Source organism: Lepisma saccharinum, chromosome 9 (genome assembly GCF_977018435.1).
Source record: "Lepisma saccharinum chromosome 9, izLepSacc3.1, whole genome shotgun sequence".
NCBI classification, from domain to species: Eukaryota; Metazoa; Arthropoda; class Insecta; order Zygentoma; family Lepismatidae; genus Lepisma; species Lepisma saccharinum.
In genome coordinates this window covers 35,063,939-35,083,583 of record NC_139237.1, presented here as the reverse complement: position 1 = coordinate 35,083,583, position 19,645 = coordinate 35,063,939, and the positions used below count along the sequence as shown (strand labels likewise).

General features: G+C 37.0%; 2 protein-coding genes across 4 annotated transcripts in view; both read right to left on the bottom strand.

Moving 5' to 3' along the window:
* LOC145991995 (uncharacterized) overlaps positions 1–19,645 on the bottom strand; it is a 184,746-nt gene that overhangs the window by 56,755 nt on the left and 108,346 nt on the right. The gene's annotated exons all lie outside the window — the stretch shown is intronic.
* LOC145992832 (uncharacterized) lies at positions 6,180–9,072 on the bottom strand. Its single transcript, XM_083129227.1, has 2 exons — positions 8,882–9,072; positions 6,180–7,983 (listed from the first exon to the last, which is right to left on the bottom strand). Exons 1-2 carry the CDS (start codon positions 9,070–9,072, stop codon positions 6,720–6,722), a joined length of 1,455 nt encoding a protein of 484 aa, XP_082985353.1. The 3' UTR covers positions 6,180–6,719.

Here is a 19,645-nt window from a genome sequence, read left to right as displayed (position 1 = left end):
AGTAAAATGTTATATGTGACAAATATTATATGACCGTAACTTGAAATTTGAAAACAATGGGTTGCATTAATAAATAAACAAGTACATGCTCTAACCATGGTGGACTAGGTGATCAACAAGTGAGCATATGATAAATATTTCATAAGAACATACTTAGTCACACATAAATGGCAGTGTACCAATATACTCAGCATGAGTTAAGCTGGTTGCACCCTCCTGCCACATTGACTTCTGTGTGAAAAAACTTGCAAAATGCTCACTTACAGCTTTTCCTCAAAGTATAAGTATGGTTGATTGATTGAGTTGGTGTTTTAAGGCTCGACTGGACTTTAGCAGCCTTAAGGGCAATTTTTTTCAAATTTTCCCCTCCATTCGAAAAACCATTGTGATATTCCAAAATATGAAAAATTACATAAGCTTAGAATTATTTCTATAGCACTGATGTGAATTTTCATGTAGTTTGCTTAAACTGTTATCTAGATACAGGGTGACAATTAATGAACTATATGAAATAAAACTGAAATTAGTGACAAACTACGTAGTACACAAACTGTATTGCACATGTAAACGGCACTACAGACATTCGGATTTAGGTTATGACATATTCGATATGTCTGCCATCTCTTGCGATGATGTGGGGCAAATGAACAGCAAAATTCTGCATGACCCGCTGAAGTGTCGAAACATTGATGACCTCCTGAATGGCAGTTTTCAGCTCGGCAATGGTTTTGGGGTTATTTCTGTGCACCTTGTCCTTAACATAGCCCCCCTTCCAGTGACCTCTGGGTACCCCAGAGCCAGAATGCGTCCCCAAAATACTTTTCAGGACATTTTCACTTGCAAATGGCCGACATCAACACCTTGCATGCGCATACGAATTCCCATCATGCCCTGTGACCAGCCACGTAGTTTGGACGTCATCACGCGAACTGTTCAGAAATTATGACTGTTTTATTTCATATAGTTCATTAATTGCCACCCTGTATTATCAATAGTTTAATAGACTTACTTAATCGTGAAACTGTTGAGAATATCTAGGTAACAGTGAAAGCAAGCTACACAAAAATTCACATCAATGTTCTGGAAGTAATTCTAAGCGTATGTAAGTGTATGTTTTGAAATATCACAGCAGTTTTTCAGATGGAGAGGAAAGTTTTTAAAAACTCGCCCTAACGGCTGCCAAAGATCAAGTCGAACCTTGAATCTTACGTCCACTTTATGCACATTAAAACTAATAGGGACTAACACCATATCCTTAGTGAATGAAGACAGGGAATCTTCGAAATGAATAGGATTTAACCATTAAATTGTGCAATGCGGAATTTCTAAATCTCACGTAAGTAATAGGGACTGGACCTACAGTTTAAAGTGGGATCCGAAACACTGTGCCTGTGTCTCCACTGGGTATCGAACCGAAGTATAAGTATGGGAATGAGAGTGTCGTCAAAGAGTGGTATTTCATGGTGAATACCTGCAAGTTCAACTTACTTATATCCATAGGGTATATTCTCAAACCTCATTTTCAGAACACTGTTCATCAGAGCAAGATGTCTAACTTATTCAATTAAAATAACTTGTTCATTTTAACTGCTGGCTCTCTCTTATTGAACAGAGATGAGTAAAACTTTAGTGTAGGGGTTTTCAAACTTTTTCCTGCTGTGGCTCCTCTCAGCTGCCAAAATCAACATGAGCTTTCCCAGAGTATTAATAAATACATATTACCATGAAAGACCAACAAAAAATCTGTAAAATACAAGTAATGAAAATATAATGTGTGATTAATGCAGGTCACGCACAATTTCGAGTTTATAAACTGGTGTAAATTCAGTCAGCAAAACGATATCCACAAGAAACAGGGATAAACATAAGCAATTAAAAAAAACTGGAAAGTATATGGTAATAACAGGCATATTGCAATTTTTAACAAAGTCGGTGAAGCTAGCATGGCAAGCTTACATAGCTACTTGAAAAACACAAGTAAGGGGGTCCAATCTCAAAAGCCAGGAAACAGCGGCGACAGAAGTTGATACGCTGACCACATGATGTCATCCAATGAAAGAGCCACCTGTTGTGTTTTTTTTGTTGTTGTTGTTGTTGTTTTGTTTGCTTTTTTAGAAAATTCGAATTTTCAACGCACATCTCCTCATACTGGATATTTATTAACCAACGTGTTTTGCAATAATAAAGGGGGGGAATGTGTTCAGCCTCCATATCAACTCACATTTGTTAAAAAATTTGGCTTTTTTGGATCGACTTTTGACTTAGTTCACTAATATTATTGCTTGCTGCGTGAATTGATATAATGAAAGTATAAGAAATGAAAACCACAAACATATAAGAAAACATTTATATTGTAAAAAGCAAAATTTGTAAATCAAAATATTAGTATACACAATGTATTTAACTTGTTTACTTGCTATGAATGCACAAATAAGAACAGAGAAAACACATACTGAACAAACAAGAATTTTCAATTTTTGCACTCTATATGCAGTTTGATGAATACAGAAAGAAACTCGGCAACATTAATATTTATCTCTTTATTCTTTTCCATTTGTTGCATATATAGTACACAAAAAATTATATTTTGACAGAGTTTTTATGCACTAATCTATATTGTAATTCTTTCCTTCATTAACAATGAAATTACAATGTGATTCATTTTATAAGGTAACTTTATCCAATTTCACAACACTGTTATGTGACAAAAAATAATCAAATTTTGGAATTTTCATTCGCTTTCTTGAAACTCTAGCACCTAGTTAGTTATTATTTGTGACTACTTAATTACTAAGATTGGATTTCCACGTCTATCGGAAAATCAAGAAGGATGCTAGTGGTTTCATTATTCTAACATTCACTATCTTTGCTGACCATCATTTATTAACTCCTTACATTTCATCATCTCCACCTGATAATTTAGTTATCCTTCAGTTTCAGTTATTGGAAATTCTTCAGGTGATAATGGTTGGATTAAGAAATGTGCACAGAAATTGAAGTCTTTGGTACCTTTTCCCAAGTACAATACACAAGAATATTTCATCATACACTTACAAAAATTTAGGAAGGTACTGCATAAATTATAATTGTTTTGTTCTTCAGAAAATATTTTCACCAGATTCTGATTATTAACCATCGAGCACTTTGAGGTTACACAATAAAACAGCACAAAATATTTTGAAATCCATTTCCTTTCCAAGTAGAAAAAAATAATGTAGGTAACGATTCGTTACTAACTTACGAGATTGGCAAACATCTGAAGCAGTTCATCTTTCCATCCGAAAAGAAACACTGAATGCTTTTTAGTTTTCAAGGTTGATCTCCTCCACAGTCCTGAATTATCCACTTCCTGCACTTCATAAGAGACAATCCCTTCATTCGAAATAATAGCTTTTTTGACAATTCACAATTTGGTTGGATCAAAATCTCAACATAAAAGCTACTACTACAACGTTGTCACAGCGGGTAGGAAACAAGAATGGTGGGACATATTATTACTTGGAATAAATTTCACTGAAAATTAAAACTGAAATCTTTAGGCACACACAGGAGATGTACTTCGTAGACATTTTCAGCGAAAAATGCAGGCTCGACCAGGACTCGAACCCGAGTAGCAACCTGGACTATGTTCTGTCCACCCTGAACGAAATTAGTATCACACCACATAAGAACATCCTGAATTCCGACCACAACAGTTTGGACGTGTCCATTTTCATCCCCCCCAACCCCTAGAAGAGGACGCCGACCCCTGATCCAGAAGAAGTGCTACCTGTGGAACCGAGCATCATGTGAGGAGATAAGACTTTCCCTCGACTCCTTCTGGAAGATGGAACCGTCGATGACGCAGCTGACCTATTTGCAGCTGTCATTTAAGCAACAGTGACGGACCTCATGCCTACTGGGAAAATAGCTTCTTGTAGATTTCCATGCTGGTTTGACTCAGAAGTGCGGGATGTATTGCCCAACAAGACACAGGCATGGCAACTTTGGAAGGACTTCCCAAGTGAACAGACGCACAACACCTTTGCTGCTCTGCGACAGCACTCAAAGTATCTTCTTCGGAAAAAAATACAAGGAACATATAGACAATATCACTGCAACAACCCCGGCAAACCCGAAAAACTTTTCTAATCTAATAAACTCAAGAAAAAATAATAATAGCATTCCAGCTGAAATTATACATGATAGTGAAAGTGCCTCAGACGACTAAAGGGCAGAACTCTTCAGTGCTTACTTTCATGTTAACTTCCACCCACCGTCCTCTCTTGCAGCTTTGCCAAACGTAAGGCCAGTCTGTTCCTCCTCTCTAACGATGCTTACCACTACACCCGATGAGGTGAAAATCTATTGTCGTCTCTTTCAGCTCACCATGCCCTAGGTCCAGACGACATCAACACCGTGTTCCTCAAGAAAACAGTGCAATCCTTGTGTTATCCCCTCTCCATTCTCTTGAACAGATGTTTCTCGGAAAGTGTTTTTCACCGATTCACACCGATTCACAAAAGTGGTAACAAAAATCTTGTTTCTTCTTACAGACCAATCTCCTTACTCTCTCCTCTGTCCATCATCTGTGAAAAAGTAATCAAAGACAGACTGTACAAATTTGTTTCACCATACTTAAGCTTTCTTCCTGGTAGCTCCTGTCTTACAAACCTGTCTGTTTTTCTCGCACATGCTATGAAATTTATTTCAAATAATTCACAATTAAATGTAATATACTTTGATCTCGCCAAAGCCTTTGATACTGTTAGTCACCGCCTTCTGATTCACAAATTATACAATAAATTCAACATTTATGGCAAATTTCTAACCCTTCTCACAGGTTACGTTAGCGATCGCCAACAACGTGTCATTCTTCCAGGGACTGTATCTAACTTTCTTCCTGTGCTCTCTGGAGTACCACAGGGTAGTGTTCTAGGACCTCTCTTATTCATATTATTTGTCAACGACCATCTCACAGCTCCCTCTAGTAACTACCTTCTTTCGCAGATGACTGTAAAATTTTCAGAGAAATCTCCAACGATACTCATCCTCTTCAGAATGACATAACAACATTTACTTCCTGGTGTCCGACATGGGGCCTTACATTAGATCCTGAAATGTGGACTACTCTTACTCTCACCATCTCTCTCAAGAAACACCTGTTAAAGTCATCTTATTCCATCTCTGGCAATAAAATCCAAGCAGTATCATCTCACAAAGACCTAGGCATTGTTTTCGACCAAAAGCTCACATTTGAGGAACAAATTTTAGGCACCACTAAAAAGGCCATGCGTCTCTTAGGTTTACTGTACCTTTTCACCGAAATTAGTGACATCTCAGCCCTCACATTGTACCTCAAATCATTCATTTCCCCAATAATAGAATACTGCTCTCCTGTCTGGTACATGGCATGTACCACTCATCTCTCTAGAATCGATTCAGTCTTTCACTTCTTCCTAGCTATAGTTAGATACAGGGTTCCCTCATTATGCAATTTTTCATCTCCGCATCTTTTGTCTTTTCTAAACTTACAAATAATATTCCTTTGAAACTCATTTTCTACACAAACCAAACCAAAGATGATTTTCTTAAAAATGTTCTATTATTATGCTTTTCAGAGCCTGAAAAGCTTAATAATTCTGTCATTTCGACAATATGATCAAAACTTGATTTTTCGAGAAATTCGTGTTCAATTCTAATATTCGTTTGAAACTCATTTTCTACACAAACCAAACCAAAGATGATTTTCTTAAAAATGTTCTATTATTATGCTTTTCAGAGCCTGAAAAGCTTAATAATTCTGTCATTTCGACAATAGGATCAAAACTTGAATTTTCGAGAAATTTGTGTTCAATGCTAATTTTCGTTTGAAACTCATTTTCTACTCAGCGACGTTTGCAGAATGATTTCAGTTATTTATACAAAACTGTGAATGGCAAAATCTGCTGCAACGCACTTCTTGAGGAATTCCACTTTATAGTACCTATGCGCTCAACTTGCAATACAAGATTATTTTATACAAAAAACCTAGACTTGAAATTCAAAAAAGATCTATCTTTTACAGACTTGCCACACAATACAATGATCTATCATGAAGAACCGATACATTTTCCTCTGAGTTTGCCTTTCGGTCATCTATTAGAAGGAATGTTTGTAAATAATATCAAATAGTGCCATCTTTTAGTTATTTTTATTAATTTGCTATTAACTTTTGTTATTTTTATTATATTTTAATATTTTTTTGCTTATTATTATTATCATTGCATTTTCATTGTTGACAATTTAGTGTAAAATGGCCAACTATGCTGTATCTGGAATTTTCTCAATAAATCAATAAATAAATACCGTGCCATTGCTATAACCACTGAGCTACCGAGCCGGGCCTGGGCTCGCCTGATTTTTCGTTATCGCTATTTTACATCCGTGGAATCGTCTCTGCCAGTGCTAAATCTTTATGTTAGTTGAAATTCGTGGACCCGTTTCAGTGATCGATTAACTCCTTCACAACAATTATACATCCAAAATTTCAGAATTCCATTTTCATTTATTCATAAATAAAACATTTCCATACTTGTAGCGACTGTTGATTCTATGGCATCTGCTATGGATTATTTTTCAGCAAAAAATGATAACATACCACTCCTTGAAATAATTCCTTTGATTTGTTGAGATTCTGCATATCGTTGAAGAAACATGTAAGTTGTTCTGCAAAAGGTTTGGAAGATAAACAGCACATGTTAAGGCATAACGGTATGAACTTTTAGATGTGACTTTAAACTTGAATTATACGTGAACATTTCACCACATACTGGACATACATAGGGTTTCTCACCAGTATGAATTCTTAAATGTAATCGGAGGTGTGACTTCCTAGTAAATGATTTGTTGCACTCTGAACATACATACGTCTTCAATCCAGTGTGAATTCTTGAATGCCTCTCTAGATCTCCTTTCCGTCTAAATCCTTTGTTACAAGTAGAACACACATGTGGCTTTAATCCAGAGTGCACTACTAAATGTCTCACAAGGTCGTGCTTTGTTAAAAAAGCTTTACCACAAGTTGAACAAACATGAGGCTTAACTCCAGAGTGAATTTTCAAATGTCTCGAATAATCTGAATTTTCTAGAAAAGTTTTCATGCATATTGGACATGCATACGGCTTCACTTCAAGGTGACTTTTTAAATGACGTTGAAGTCCTCGTTCCTCTCGAAATGCAGTATTGCATATTGAACACACATAGGGTCTATCTCCAGTATGAATTGTGGAATGCCTTTCAAGATGTATCTTCTCTCTGAAAGATCTATTGCATATGGAACAAACATGTGGTTTCACATTAGTATGAATTCTTGAATGACTTGATAGAGCCCCTTTCTTGGTAAATGCTTTATTGCATACTGCACAAACATATGGCTTCACTCCAGTGTGAATTCGTGAATGCCTTGAAAGAGCTGGGCTCTGGGTGAATCCTCTATTGCATACTGTACAAACATATGGCTTCACTCCAGTGTGAATTCGTGAATGACAGTTCAGTGCTGTTCTACTTGTAAATGCTTTATTACAAGTTAAACATACAAACGGTTTTTCTCCAGTATGAATTCTTGAATGAACTTTGAGGTGTGATGTCCGTGAAAATGTCTTTTTACATGTTGAACATCGAAAAGGTTTATGTTTGGGATGTGATATCATATGTTCTTTAAGTGAAGATTTGTTATCAAATACTTTGTCACAATCATTGCAAGTAAAACCACTTTTAGGGTTTGAAGATATTGCAGTTTCACATAGTTCTTGTGTGAATTCGGAATGAATTGTAGCGTCTCTTATCTCAGACGAGGTTCCTGCAGATGCTTCTGAACTACACGAGTCAAATTCTGATTGTGAAGTATTTTCACTTGGGATATTTGTTAGTGGTATTTGGTATACTCTTCTGGATACAAAATGCTCACTGTTATCCTTATACCCTTGAAATGAGACACTTCTGACAGGATTCTTCGATGGGTACCTGAAAGGAGATATTAGCTATGTCAATACATTTGGCGTATTTTCATACAGAGAAGCAATCTTAAATCACATTTTATGGGCCCATTATATTTGGGCATAAATGGATCAAAGGACCATAATTGCAATTAATTATATGTATATGAGAGATCATATTCAAGTGTCCTATATTTGCCACCACTTGAACTGTAAATATGTATATCGAGGATTCGATTGTTGTAAACTGTGTACAGAAAAAGAGAATGATGAGCTTATTTTATGAAATTGTCTTTATTGGACTTGTAAGAGAAAACATTATGTGTTGTACTGTAGGATGAGCAAGTATCACTGTTTTCATTGATCTATCTCTTGCATCCTACCTTTTATTTATGATGGTTCACAGGTTCTGTGCAGCTTCTTTGTTGCTTTCTATCAACTGTTTGAAGCTCTCATTACATAGCACAAAGAGAATTAACTTGGTGATGCACAATTTCCTTGGGTAAATATGCACACTCTCTACAGCATGCACAATATAAATTAGTCAGTCTCTTAGTGACATGAACTGTTCATCAGTTGCCATGAGCAACACGATAGCTAACTAGGAAAAGAAACAATACCCTTCTTGAGATATTCTCAATTGTTTGATGTATACCAGGTAATAGCTACAACTGAATGAAACAGACTACAGGCTATCTATGCAAGTTGCATTTACAAATATTTCTTGCAAATACATATCTTAATTTAAAACTTTTGTTATTAGGTAGAAATAGAGGAACATATTTGATGGTTTATCACTGAAGAGATCTCATCATGTAATTCTGCCACAGATGTGATGGGTCAACACCTGTGTACAGAAATGGAAGAATATAAATGGGTCACATAAATTCCGATTTCGTAATTTCTTAAAGCAGACGTTACCAAACCATTGAACGCAATTGCGGTCTTCAAGACTTTCCACTCCTCGAAACATAATAGCTGTCTCAATAATGCCTACATTCTTCCCACGACCCAGGAATCCTGTTAACAGATGGATCTTCACCCCGAAGTGGATGCCAGTGTGGATAACCATGAACTTTGATCTTCCTCCAGACTCAAGATGGGCTGCAGCCACCATAAATTTCGTACAGCGGAGATGGTAGAATATGGAAGATGCAGGTGACTAACATTGGAGAACAACTTATCGCAGCGTTCCAGACTTTTGAATGTTAAACAGGATGGATCATACTGCAGCAAATCTCTCACTCTTTGCCCCAGACCCGAAGAAACAATAGACACCCTGTTCCAGTGAGACCAGCCATCTGCATCAATATAAACAAATCATCGATGAGGCATTTAAAGAACCATAGCAGACACAGAGGTGGTGTTCTAGATATTTCTGTGGCAGAGTGATGAATACCGGAATTTCAACTTTAACCTCTTATCCAGACAACATATTTCATTGTCTTCATGATGTTACGGCACCCAGCAGACACAAACAAAATGAAACGTTTGAAGTTAGAGTGTTCGCACCAAATTTCCGGCAGTGTAGTTCAAAGTGAACAAAATACTTTTAATCACTTCCCACCACGGCCAGTAGTTTTGATTACAAGAACAAGAGCTTTACTTGTTAAAGCCCTGAAGCTACAAACTCTTTACAGACAACCCCGACGTGAGAGGAGCTAGCCAACTGATCAATGAAAAAGGGGGACAGTTGATACCGGAAAACTTGGTGGTTAGAAAGACAGTGTTTGGGGGCATTCCAAAAAAGAGGGTACACAACCCTCTCCGTTTCTTACAAGTTTTTATATTATAACAGTGCTCCGGCGAATTTCAAACACAGTGCACGGGCAGATTTCAAGAAGACAGTTTTTTCTCCACTTTTTACCGAGAACAATACCAGGAATGGATGTTATCCCTTTTTTCGGCATATAACACAGTGCTCGACAAAATTGTAAGAGAAGTTCACAACAGTCTTTTTTAGCATCGACAAAGAGTCTTCTCCATTATTTACCACAAACGTATTATTTTATGTGGACCATAAGTTTTACTTATTAGAGTGCACCGAGTGTGAAAAGGACCATAGCAGCAAACCTTTTTTTCCAGTATGTTTCCAACCAGTGCTGGCTGGGACACGTGCACTGTGAGATTCATGTGTTCGGTGTCTCTTAACACGTAACACTTCAGTACGTAAGTAATATGTATTAAAGTTATCATTGTGTACAACACCAGAACGACGGTGTCTTGATTTATGTGATTTCTTTGCCTTGTATTTAGAAATTGATAGCTGGTTTGTGTCTAAGACCAATGATTAAGGAATTTCATCGTCCATAATCTTTGGCCGGAGCCTGGACCCAACTCAGCTGAACATTACACGCCCATGTTTTTTTTTGTACATAAATTTCAGTCTTTTTTTTTTTCATTTCTGTTAACGAACATCCATGCCAAGCTTATCTAAATTTAAAGATTCAAACCCCTGCTTATTTTGTTATAACGCCAGCTTGCTCTGTAGGGATTTTTCTAAATGATCGACAATGGTTGGCGACATACAGCAGCAGGTCCTAGAAGTGAACTTGAGGGAAACTTCTGAACCTCACATTTTCATGCAAGCTGCAACCTCTTGTAGGCAATGGATAACACATCAATTTGTAAGAAAACAAGAAAATAATCCCCTAATACACTATAATCATCCTCAGGGTCATGTGCAAGTGAGCCTTGGTACTGTCTAGCACTCCCTACAAAGAAAATAATGAATTTGAGAGTACTATGTGTGGCTCTTATGTGTGGCCATGTCCATTGTTCCTTGCTAGTAATCACAAGTTCAGTAACAAAAAGAGGTCTAAAAATATTTTTTGACCTGATAGACCTACTTAACAGTGGTCAGAGCAACAGATTAACTCGATCAATCTATCTGTCCGCAAGAGTCAACATCAATATAAAATGAAAATGATTTATCTATCTCAGAAAGTAATACCTGCGAAGATATTAATTGTTTGAAATTAAACAACTTGTACTCTTTGCAACATCTTATTTATCTGTCCTGAATTCATAAATTTGGCAACAGAGCCAACATTTATTAGCCAACTTTGCAACAGTTCTTCTTTCTAAAGGAAAATGCTCTTGTAATTTCTTCATGTTTTTACATTCCATGAAGTTAGAAACCCTAAACAAGTAATATAACAGACAAAAATCATAAGCAGAAATACAATATTGAAAAATTCTTAAGATTGTTCATTCTGAATTTAAAAATTGGGAAATTTATGTGCAGTTCAAAATACTGGACAATTCTGCAAAGTGTATATTTTCCTTAAACTGCCGTTACTCAAGGCTGAGTGCTGTGCTTACTTTTGTTTTCAAAATCTTGTAATTCAAGCTTCATGGAAGTAGGAGAGCCAAGTTCTCATCTACCTTCCCCTTCAATAAAATACCACAATCCGAAATATGAGTCATCACCCATCACTAATGTTTTCTGAGACATCTTTTTATCCAGATGTGTCAAGAGGCAAGAGAAGAAGGGAGCATGGTGTAAAGATGCAAGAAACTGTATTTTCACATGGCAATGAGTTACAATAGATTTTATTAGATTCTTAAATAATGAAAGTGAAGCTTTAAAATGTGTATTATTCATAAACAAAATATACATATATTGCATAAACTTCTTTATCTCAGTCAAATTTATCTACTAAAATCATTACAAATGCTAAAATACGTGCAATGAGCATGGCAAAATATGGTTCGGGACTCCGGCACAAGGTAATTTCCACTGAGATCAACATGTTTTACACAGTCTCTCATTAGTAATGTCTTGAAGAAGTTGGTTAGATAATCGACCTGTTGTACTTTTTCTTTTTGGAGCGAATTTACAATACCGGACTCCAATTTTTGTAATATTTTGTCTCCTAATAACAAATTTGAAGTTAAAATGTGGGGGTCACGTGTAGAAATTGCATAATAAGCTAAACTGAGTGGTCCATGATTGGAACAGAATGCAGGATTGCTCATTATTTACCGGAAGATTTTGTGTTTCCAATACCTAAAAAACGAAATATACATTCCTGACATTACTACAATCCAAAATTTTAACTATGCTTGCCTAACCTAAACTAACCTTAGCGTGAATGGTTTATGGGGCTACCCGTGCATGGTCTTACGACCCCAAATTCTAACTATGTTTGCCTAACCTAGCCTATCGAGAATGGTCAGTGGGGCTATCCGTGAATGGTTTTGCGCTAATTGTGATAACGAACCCATAAAAAAATCTTATTTTCGTAGCACTTGAACGACAAACGTTCTTCATCAAAGATGACATTTTCGTATCCTGCAATTTTATGATCGATTCATTGTTGCCAAACTTACCTGTAATCAACAACTTTTTTTACTGTTCTCTTCCGCCATTCTTACACGATCCATGCTCTCCAAGTATGAAATCAACAGTGTGGCAATGCTGTAGACAGCTTAACTAATTGCGAACATCATTTGTTCATATCAACAAATATGGTTCCCATACGGAGAATCATTGCGAGAATAGAAAACCTTATTTTACAACTTCTACATGTTAATGAACAATTTCTACACCTCACCCCAACATGTTAACCTCAGATAAATCATCGAGACTAATTATTTTGTCAGTATAAATTCCTGCCTTCTTTTTTGACAAGAATGAAATATTGCATTTTCAAATCCAACCATTCCCTGTTTCTTCTTACGGTAACGGTTCCGATTGTTTTATGAATTCTCCTAGCACAAATACTAATTATCGTAGAATTTTGGAAATCATTGTCACACAAAATTTGAACCTTGAACTGTTTGGACTCGAAAAAAAGTTATTTATGTTGAAAAAAACTACTTGAAAATTACCTTACGCACTTCTCACTGACAAGATATTTTCCGTCGACAAGCGACAGTAAATGTCCTAGAAGCGTGGGAATGAACGTAGAAGTAAATCGGAACCTTAGTAGAATGCATTTAGGGACTTTATGTTAATGCTAAGGGAACCATGTAAAAATTGTATTCGTAACATGATGAAATCGCAATAAAACAAAAGGAACATGGGCCCATGAAATTTCAAGTTTGAAGTTAGTCGCCGGACTAAAATCTTTGGTTGCCACTATTTTATATTGATAAATAATAAAAATATGAGCAATTATTAAAAAGAATGTACCTTAGGAATTAATGTTTGTGTAGCGCTTTCGTTCTGCACTGAAGTACCACTTATCAATCACAGCTGCTGGGTCGAACTCTGACAGGGGAGTCCATTTACGGAAACTCGGAGCAAATCATCCAGTGTCTCAGTCTTCAAAGAGTTTCTCTAATAGTCTTGAGTCTGTTGTGAGAGCTGAAACATCTCTCACATGAAGCTGTGCTCACTGTCAATCTTCTCCAGCGTCTGATTCAAAGTCAGAGAAGAAAACAAAAGTTTGTATTCTGTCCACTCTGCTAACAGAACACCCATTTTCTCATCATAAAGGCTCGGGAAACATCTGGTGATCCATTTTATTACTGCTTCTGTGTTTCCGCCAGGCATTCTTTTGTCTTTGCACTGGCAACATTTTCACTATGGACTTTACTCTGACTATGCTTGAAAAAGGATTCCATTTTAAAAGGTACAGAAAACCCATTGACCCATTTTTTATCAACATTACTGGTTAATAATACCTGTTTACAATATTTGCAAGATGCAGGATTTGTTGGGCAAGAATTTACAATACCGGACCCTTCTGTAATTTCTATGCTACTGCTTATACTAACGAAATAATTAGTCGCGATGATTTATCTGATGTTAACATGTTGGGGTGAGGTGTAGAAATTGTTCATTAATGTGTAGAAGTTGTAAAATAAGGTTTTCTATTCTCACAATGATTCTCCGTATACAAGTATGGAAACCTTATTTGTTGATATGAACAATTGACGTTCACAATTAGTTACGCTGTATACAGCATTGCCACACTGTTGATTTCATACTTGGAGAGCATGGATCGTGTAAGAATGGTGGAAGAGAACAGTAAAAAAGTTGTTGATTATAGGTAAGTTTAGCAACAATGCATCGATTGTAAAATTGCAGGATACGAAAATGGCATCTTCGATGAAGAACGTTTGCCGTTAAAGTGCTATGAAAATAAGATTTTTCATCAGTTCGTTATCACAATTAGTGCAAAACCATTCATTGATAGCCCCACTGACCATTCTCGGTAAGGTTAGGTTAGGTAAGGCAAACATAGTTAAAATTTGGAGTCGTAAAACCATGCATGGGTAGCCCCACAAACCATTGACGGATAACCCCATGAACCATTTATGCTACGGTTAGGTTAGGCAAGCATAGTTAAAATTTGGGGTCGTAGTATGTATATGTATATGTCAGGAATGTATATTTCATTTTTTAGGTATTGGAAACACAAAATCTTCCGGTAAATAATGAGCAATCGTGCATGTCTGTTCCGATCACGGACCACTCAATTTAGCTTATTATGCAATTTCTACACGTGATCCGCAAATTTTAACTTCAAATTCGTTATTAGGAGGCCTCAATTAGTGAGTATGTGAAATTTTACAAAAATCGGGGAGGGGTCCGGGTATTGTAAATTCGCTCCATTTGTTGCTTTGTCATACAACAACCACTCAAAATGGTTTAACCACTCTTTATTACATTTTCCTTTAACTGGTAATGGCACTGAATCGCTATCACATTTCCATTTACCATTTTTAGCACAGCTGGGGGATGAGGTAAGCTGAACACTGCTAGTATACGTCTCGCACCACAACTTGAGCTCTGGGGAGAAAGTATTCGAGTTGACCGTGGAAGCAGTGACAACTGTCATAATGAGTTCTCCGCCCTTCAAAAGCAGTGTTTGCAACGGCACTAATTTCTTGGTATTCTCAATATATGTTACCAGAATGCTTGTGATAACCAAGAACGTTTCTTAGCAAAGCTGTATGTATATACACTACATTCCTTTAATTGAAAAAAAAAATATGTTCCATTATTTAATTGAAAAAAAAAAGTATATCGACCTTTTAACCTATTATGGCCATATTTGCTTTGTACGTAATAGCGCGAGCTGCTCTTCCCCCCTTTCCTTCTCTCTCCTTTTCATAATGGAAGTTATTGGGTTAAAACTTCTGTCCAACCCTCTGACATCATCAATGTGTATATATGTCTCTTCTCGACATATGCATTTTTTTTCACTAAGGGCCCCAAACATTTTACTTGCAAACTGTGCTGCATCGATGGTTGCCATTAGAAGCTTCGGCTTCCTTTTCCACTTGGTGGTAAAGGCCTTACAACATCTTTGTCATACTGCCATGTTTTGGCACCGTATGATGTTCGTTTATGTATGTCTCGTCTAAATAGTACACGGCTCTTCCAGTGTTTGGGCAGTCATGAATATCTCTAAAGAAATCGGCAAGCACAACAATAATATCTGGTTTCTCCATCAAAACCCCCTATTGGATTCAGTTTTCTGATAAGGAAGACAAAGATCAAGTAAACATTTCCTTAATGTGACCCCAAATCGCAAATTGATTTCTTCTCGCAACTTCTTTGATAGGTGTAGGTACAGTATTGCCACAACGTAAGAATCTCTTACAAGCCTTCTAATAATCCCTTTTTACGGTTTGTGGCGGAGTGGTTAGCACAGCATGCTACGACACGAGGACCCTCGGATATGAATTCTGATGGTAGTGTTTTTGTGCGTGTTCCTTCATCAATATCATCATATCGTCACTCATCGTCATCTTTGTGATTAGCCAAAAGTGGCAGAAAAGCGAAGTAAAATAAATAAAATCAATCAATGAACTAATAACACCTTTATCCAAATAGGATTCATTTACAGGCCAGAATTCAAACCCGGGGGTCGTAGCGCACTGTGCTAACCACTCTGCCACGGATATCGGTGAGTATCTTGGAAAACAAGGCTTCTCCCACATTTCTTGTCTGGTTTCATAATGCAGAACCCCCTTTTTCCAAATTATGCAAATCTACATCTAAACTGAGTGACCAGTTAATTGTTTACATCTGTAGATGGCAACATTGGAATTTTGCTCCACCAGCCTGCCTTTTTCTTGACAAAACCCACATAGACCCCTCGGATTTCCACTTTCCCCAGAGCTCATGTTGTCGCACAAGACCTATAGCTGATTTGATACATCCCCCGTAACGAAAAAGGATCGTATGTTTGTTTGCTTCTTTTCCATGGCAGTAATTGAACTAAATAAAACTAATTCTCTGGGACCATTTCACTCACAGACAACTACCACCGAACCAAGAAAATGAGATAATGAGAACGAATGTTACTACAATGTCAACCAACGCTCACGAGTGTATTTATCACATTCTTTTGTCAACAAAGACTGGACACTGAAGCACGCGAGAGCAGTTCACAATGGTAAAAATGGGGGTTTTCTACGCACAAGCAAGGAGCCATGGTTGAGCCACGGTCTGCTCCACTCTACCCCTCCCCTCCCCACCTCAAGTCTGCATGGTGCACAATACACACATACTTTCTGCAGTGTCGTCATTTTGAAACAACAGTGGAGGAAAAGCAAAGCAGGAACTGTTGCGGAACTGTTGTGCTGATTAGATGGTGTCGGCGTTGAGTGGATATGGGGTTTTCAATCAGCTCGCTTTCCAAAACCATGTACGAACGTTAGATTGAGATGTTCGGTCATGTTTGACACACACTTGAAACAACGAAATTTTAGTCGTCAGCCCCAAACCGGAAATTTCGCACCCTGGTCTAGAAGCATTTAGAAAACAAAAGCAAGCCATTAGGATTAATGCAGGAATAGAGACTAGGGAATTGTGCAAAACGTTGCTTAAGAAATACAAAATATTAACACTCTCTTCTGTATGTGAGAAAATATACTACACCACAAAGCTTAATAGAACATGCATTTAACACCCAAAATAAACAGCTTCAGCTTCTAAAGACATAATTCTTGAAGCTTTCCCGACGGCAAATCTCTTGGGCAATCAGCCAGGTGATTTCCGGATAAGCTTCCAAGTTTTCGAGAACTAATGTCACTCTCATCTTTAGGGATTGAAAGGCAGAGATATGTCATGGTGAGGTTACATGTATTTGGTATTGGAGGGGCCTGGCGTATGTTGCAGGCCAATCAGGTGGCATATCTCAGACACCCACTCTCTCAGTCGACTATCGCTAACCAAGCTGGCTCCTGTTCTAGTCCTGTGCCCTGTTCATGTTTTCCTTATACCCATCTATGGCTATTGCTTCTTCAGGGTGGCTACAGCCAAGCAGAAATGAAATTCCCTGACTTTACCAGGTTTTGCCGGACAAAGTTTGCAATTTTTCCCATACAATTTTAAACTAAACCCACGTATTTGTACATGAAAACAATACACTCGTGCAGCTTCCATATGTAGATTGTTCTTGTATAATAGCTTACAAGAAATAGACTTCTATTCTCTATGATTTATATTCAAACCAGCAATTAGTGAATTTCGACAATTATTGCAATTCAGAATCTATAGATGGGGTTTTAGGAGGACTTTTTCACATGGAAGCAGGTTTAAATAAAATATTTGCTTATTTTCTTAGAGTTATGACTAAATGAGATTAGAGGGATTTGTTGTTTTTAAGGAAGAAATTTTGTTATTTAGCATTCATCTTTCCTATATAAAGCAAACAATAACTTACATTAGATATACTTAAACTTAGTGAATACTTAAATTGCACATTATTGAAATTTTGTAAGTAAATTTATTGTCTGAACTGTACTGAATGCTCAAAATACCAATGTATGTGGTTTATATTAAGTAATAAATTCATCAATTCAAATTTTAAATGTAAATTTAGAACACAGAATAAACTACACAATTACCATAATGATTATCACAGGGAATCTTTTCATTAATATTTTAATCCAGTCATTTATGATGCACTTCTCACTTATAATACGGTTGTCTATTGTAGCATTGCATATGTAAATAAAAAAAATTAAAAACCTTGTATAATGCAAATATTTTAAACTGGTAAGGTAAAACAAGGAAAATTTGATCATGGGGGAATTCGGGTTGTTTTGAGTTTACATGCTTGTAACTGGCAGACAAAACAGAAGCAATTTATTCCAGTCTCAATATTATGCTGACACATTCAAAGAGAAATGAACACTTCATGCTACAAGCCCACGAAGAGCTTCAGTTAATGTTGGTCCTTCTTGGTGACTTTCTCCAACAGTTTGTGAAAAAGGACTCAATGAAAGATTTATATACTCAAGCCAAGCTTATGTTTCTAATGTAGTTGATATAGTAATATTTAAAGTACAATGAATTTTCATCTTATACATGAGTAAATATGATTGTTGTATAGACCTGTCTCTCTTATACAGTACCTGTATGTACTGACTGCATTTTTTGAACAGTGTAATTTGGGTTAATTCAGGCCTCCTTTAGTGAGGTCAAATGGTTCATTGATTTTTTCACTTCAGAATTTCTTCATATTTTTTCTTCCTACATATATATTATGCAGTGATGAGATGCACAACCTTGTACAGGTGCATTCAGATACATGCAGGATCAGATATCCTATTGTCAACAATAAATATAAAAAATATTTATGTAAACTGCACATATAGATATCACAATTTAATCTGGTACTACAAATATAATTTAAGTACTTTCAAAAAACATCACAGATATACGAGGCTCATTCGGAAAGTAACCGCCGTTTGGCTGTAAATTAAAAACCCGCATAGATACAATAAATTTTTACTTTACATCTGAAAGGTACAGCTGTCCTCTATTTTTCAACATAATCGCCATGTAAATTCAAGCACTTGTCATAGCGTTTCACCAACTTACCAATCCCTTCTCCATAAAACTCAACCAACCTGGCACAGCATTTTGAAGATCCTCATCGTCAGCAAAGTGCTGTGCCCCAAACCACTTCTCCATGTGAGTGCACAGATGAAAATCACAAGAAGTCAAGTCCCATTTGAATTGGCGCGAAAGGCTTGTGTTCGCCAAGCAGTGTGAGGGTGAGCGTTGTCATGCATGAACACAACCCCAGATGTCAGCAGACTGTGACGTTTGTTCTGGATGGCTCTTCTCAGTTTCTGCAAAGTGTTACAGTAAACTTCAGAAGTGGTTGTCATACCACGTTCCATGATTTTTTGCCCAAAGAAATCTTATCACTCCATGTACCTCGCATTTAGCGGGATTTTCGATGGCAGCACACATTTTGTGATGTTATAACCAGATGACGCGTGGCACTACAATGCTCTCACTAGCACAGCTGGAAGCTTACTGAATCACAGATTGCGTGATGTAACAATGGTTGCGCTCTGCCCACTACTACTAGTGCCATGTCACAATGGCGGGCCAGACCTTGTGGCCGAGTGGTTAGCACATTGCGCTGTGACACCAAGGGTCCCATGTTCAAATCCCGCTTGGGCTTGGTTGTTTGTGAATGTCCATTCATCAATTTCATAATTTCATCACTCATCCCCATCTTCGCAAATTAGCCAAGAGGCACAAAACGCGAAGTAAGATAAACTAAATCAATCAATCACAATAGCGGCTACTTTCTGAATGACCCTTGTATGTATGTAGAAAGGATTTTTTTGCTTGCTGCACAGCAAATCCATGCAAGCTCCGAGATTCTGCATATTTTAGTTCAATTTCCAAATAACTGAAAGTGTAATGCTATTGATATTAATAATTGTAACATTATTTGTATAAAAGTGAAGCATATAGG

Excerpts from the sequence above, each read along its gene's own strand:
- LOC145992832 (XM_083129227.1), bottom strand. The coding sequence starts at position 9,072 with ATGGTGGCTGCAGCCCATCTTGAGTCTGGAGGAAGATCAAAGTTCATG. Across the intron at positions 7,984-8,881 it reads GACCGCAATTGCGTTCAATG|GTACCCATCGAAGAATCCTG; the intron begins GTTTGGTAACGT and ends ATCTCCTTTCAG.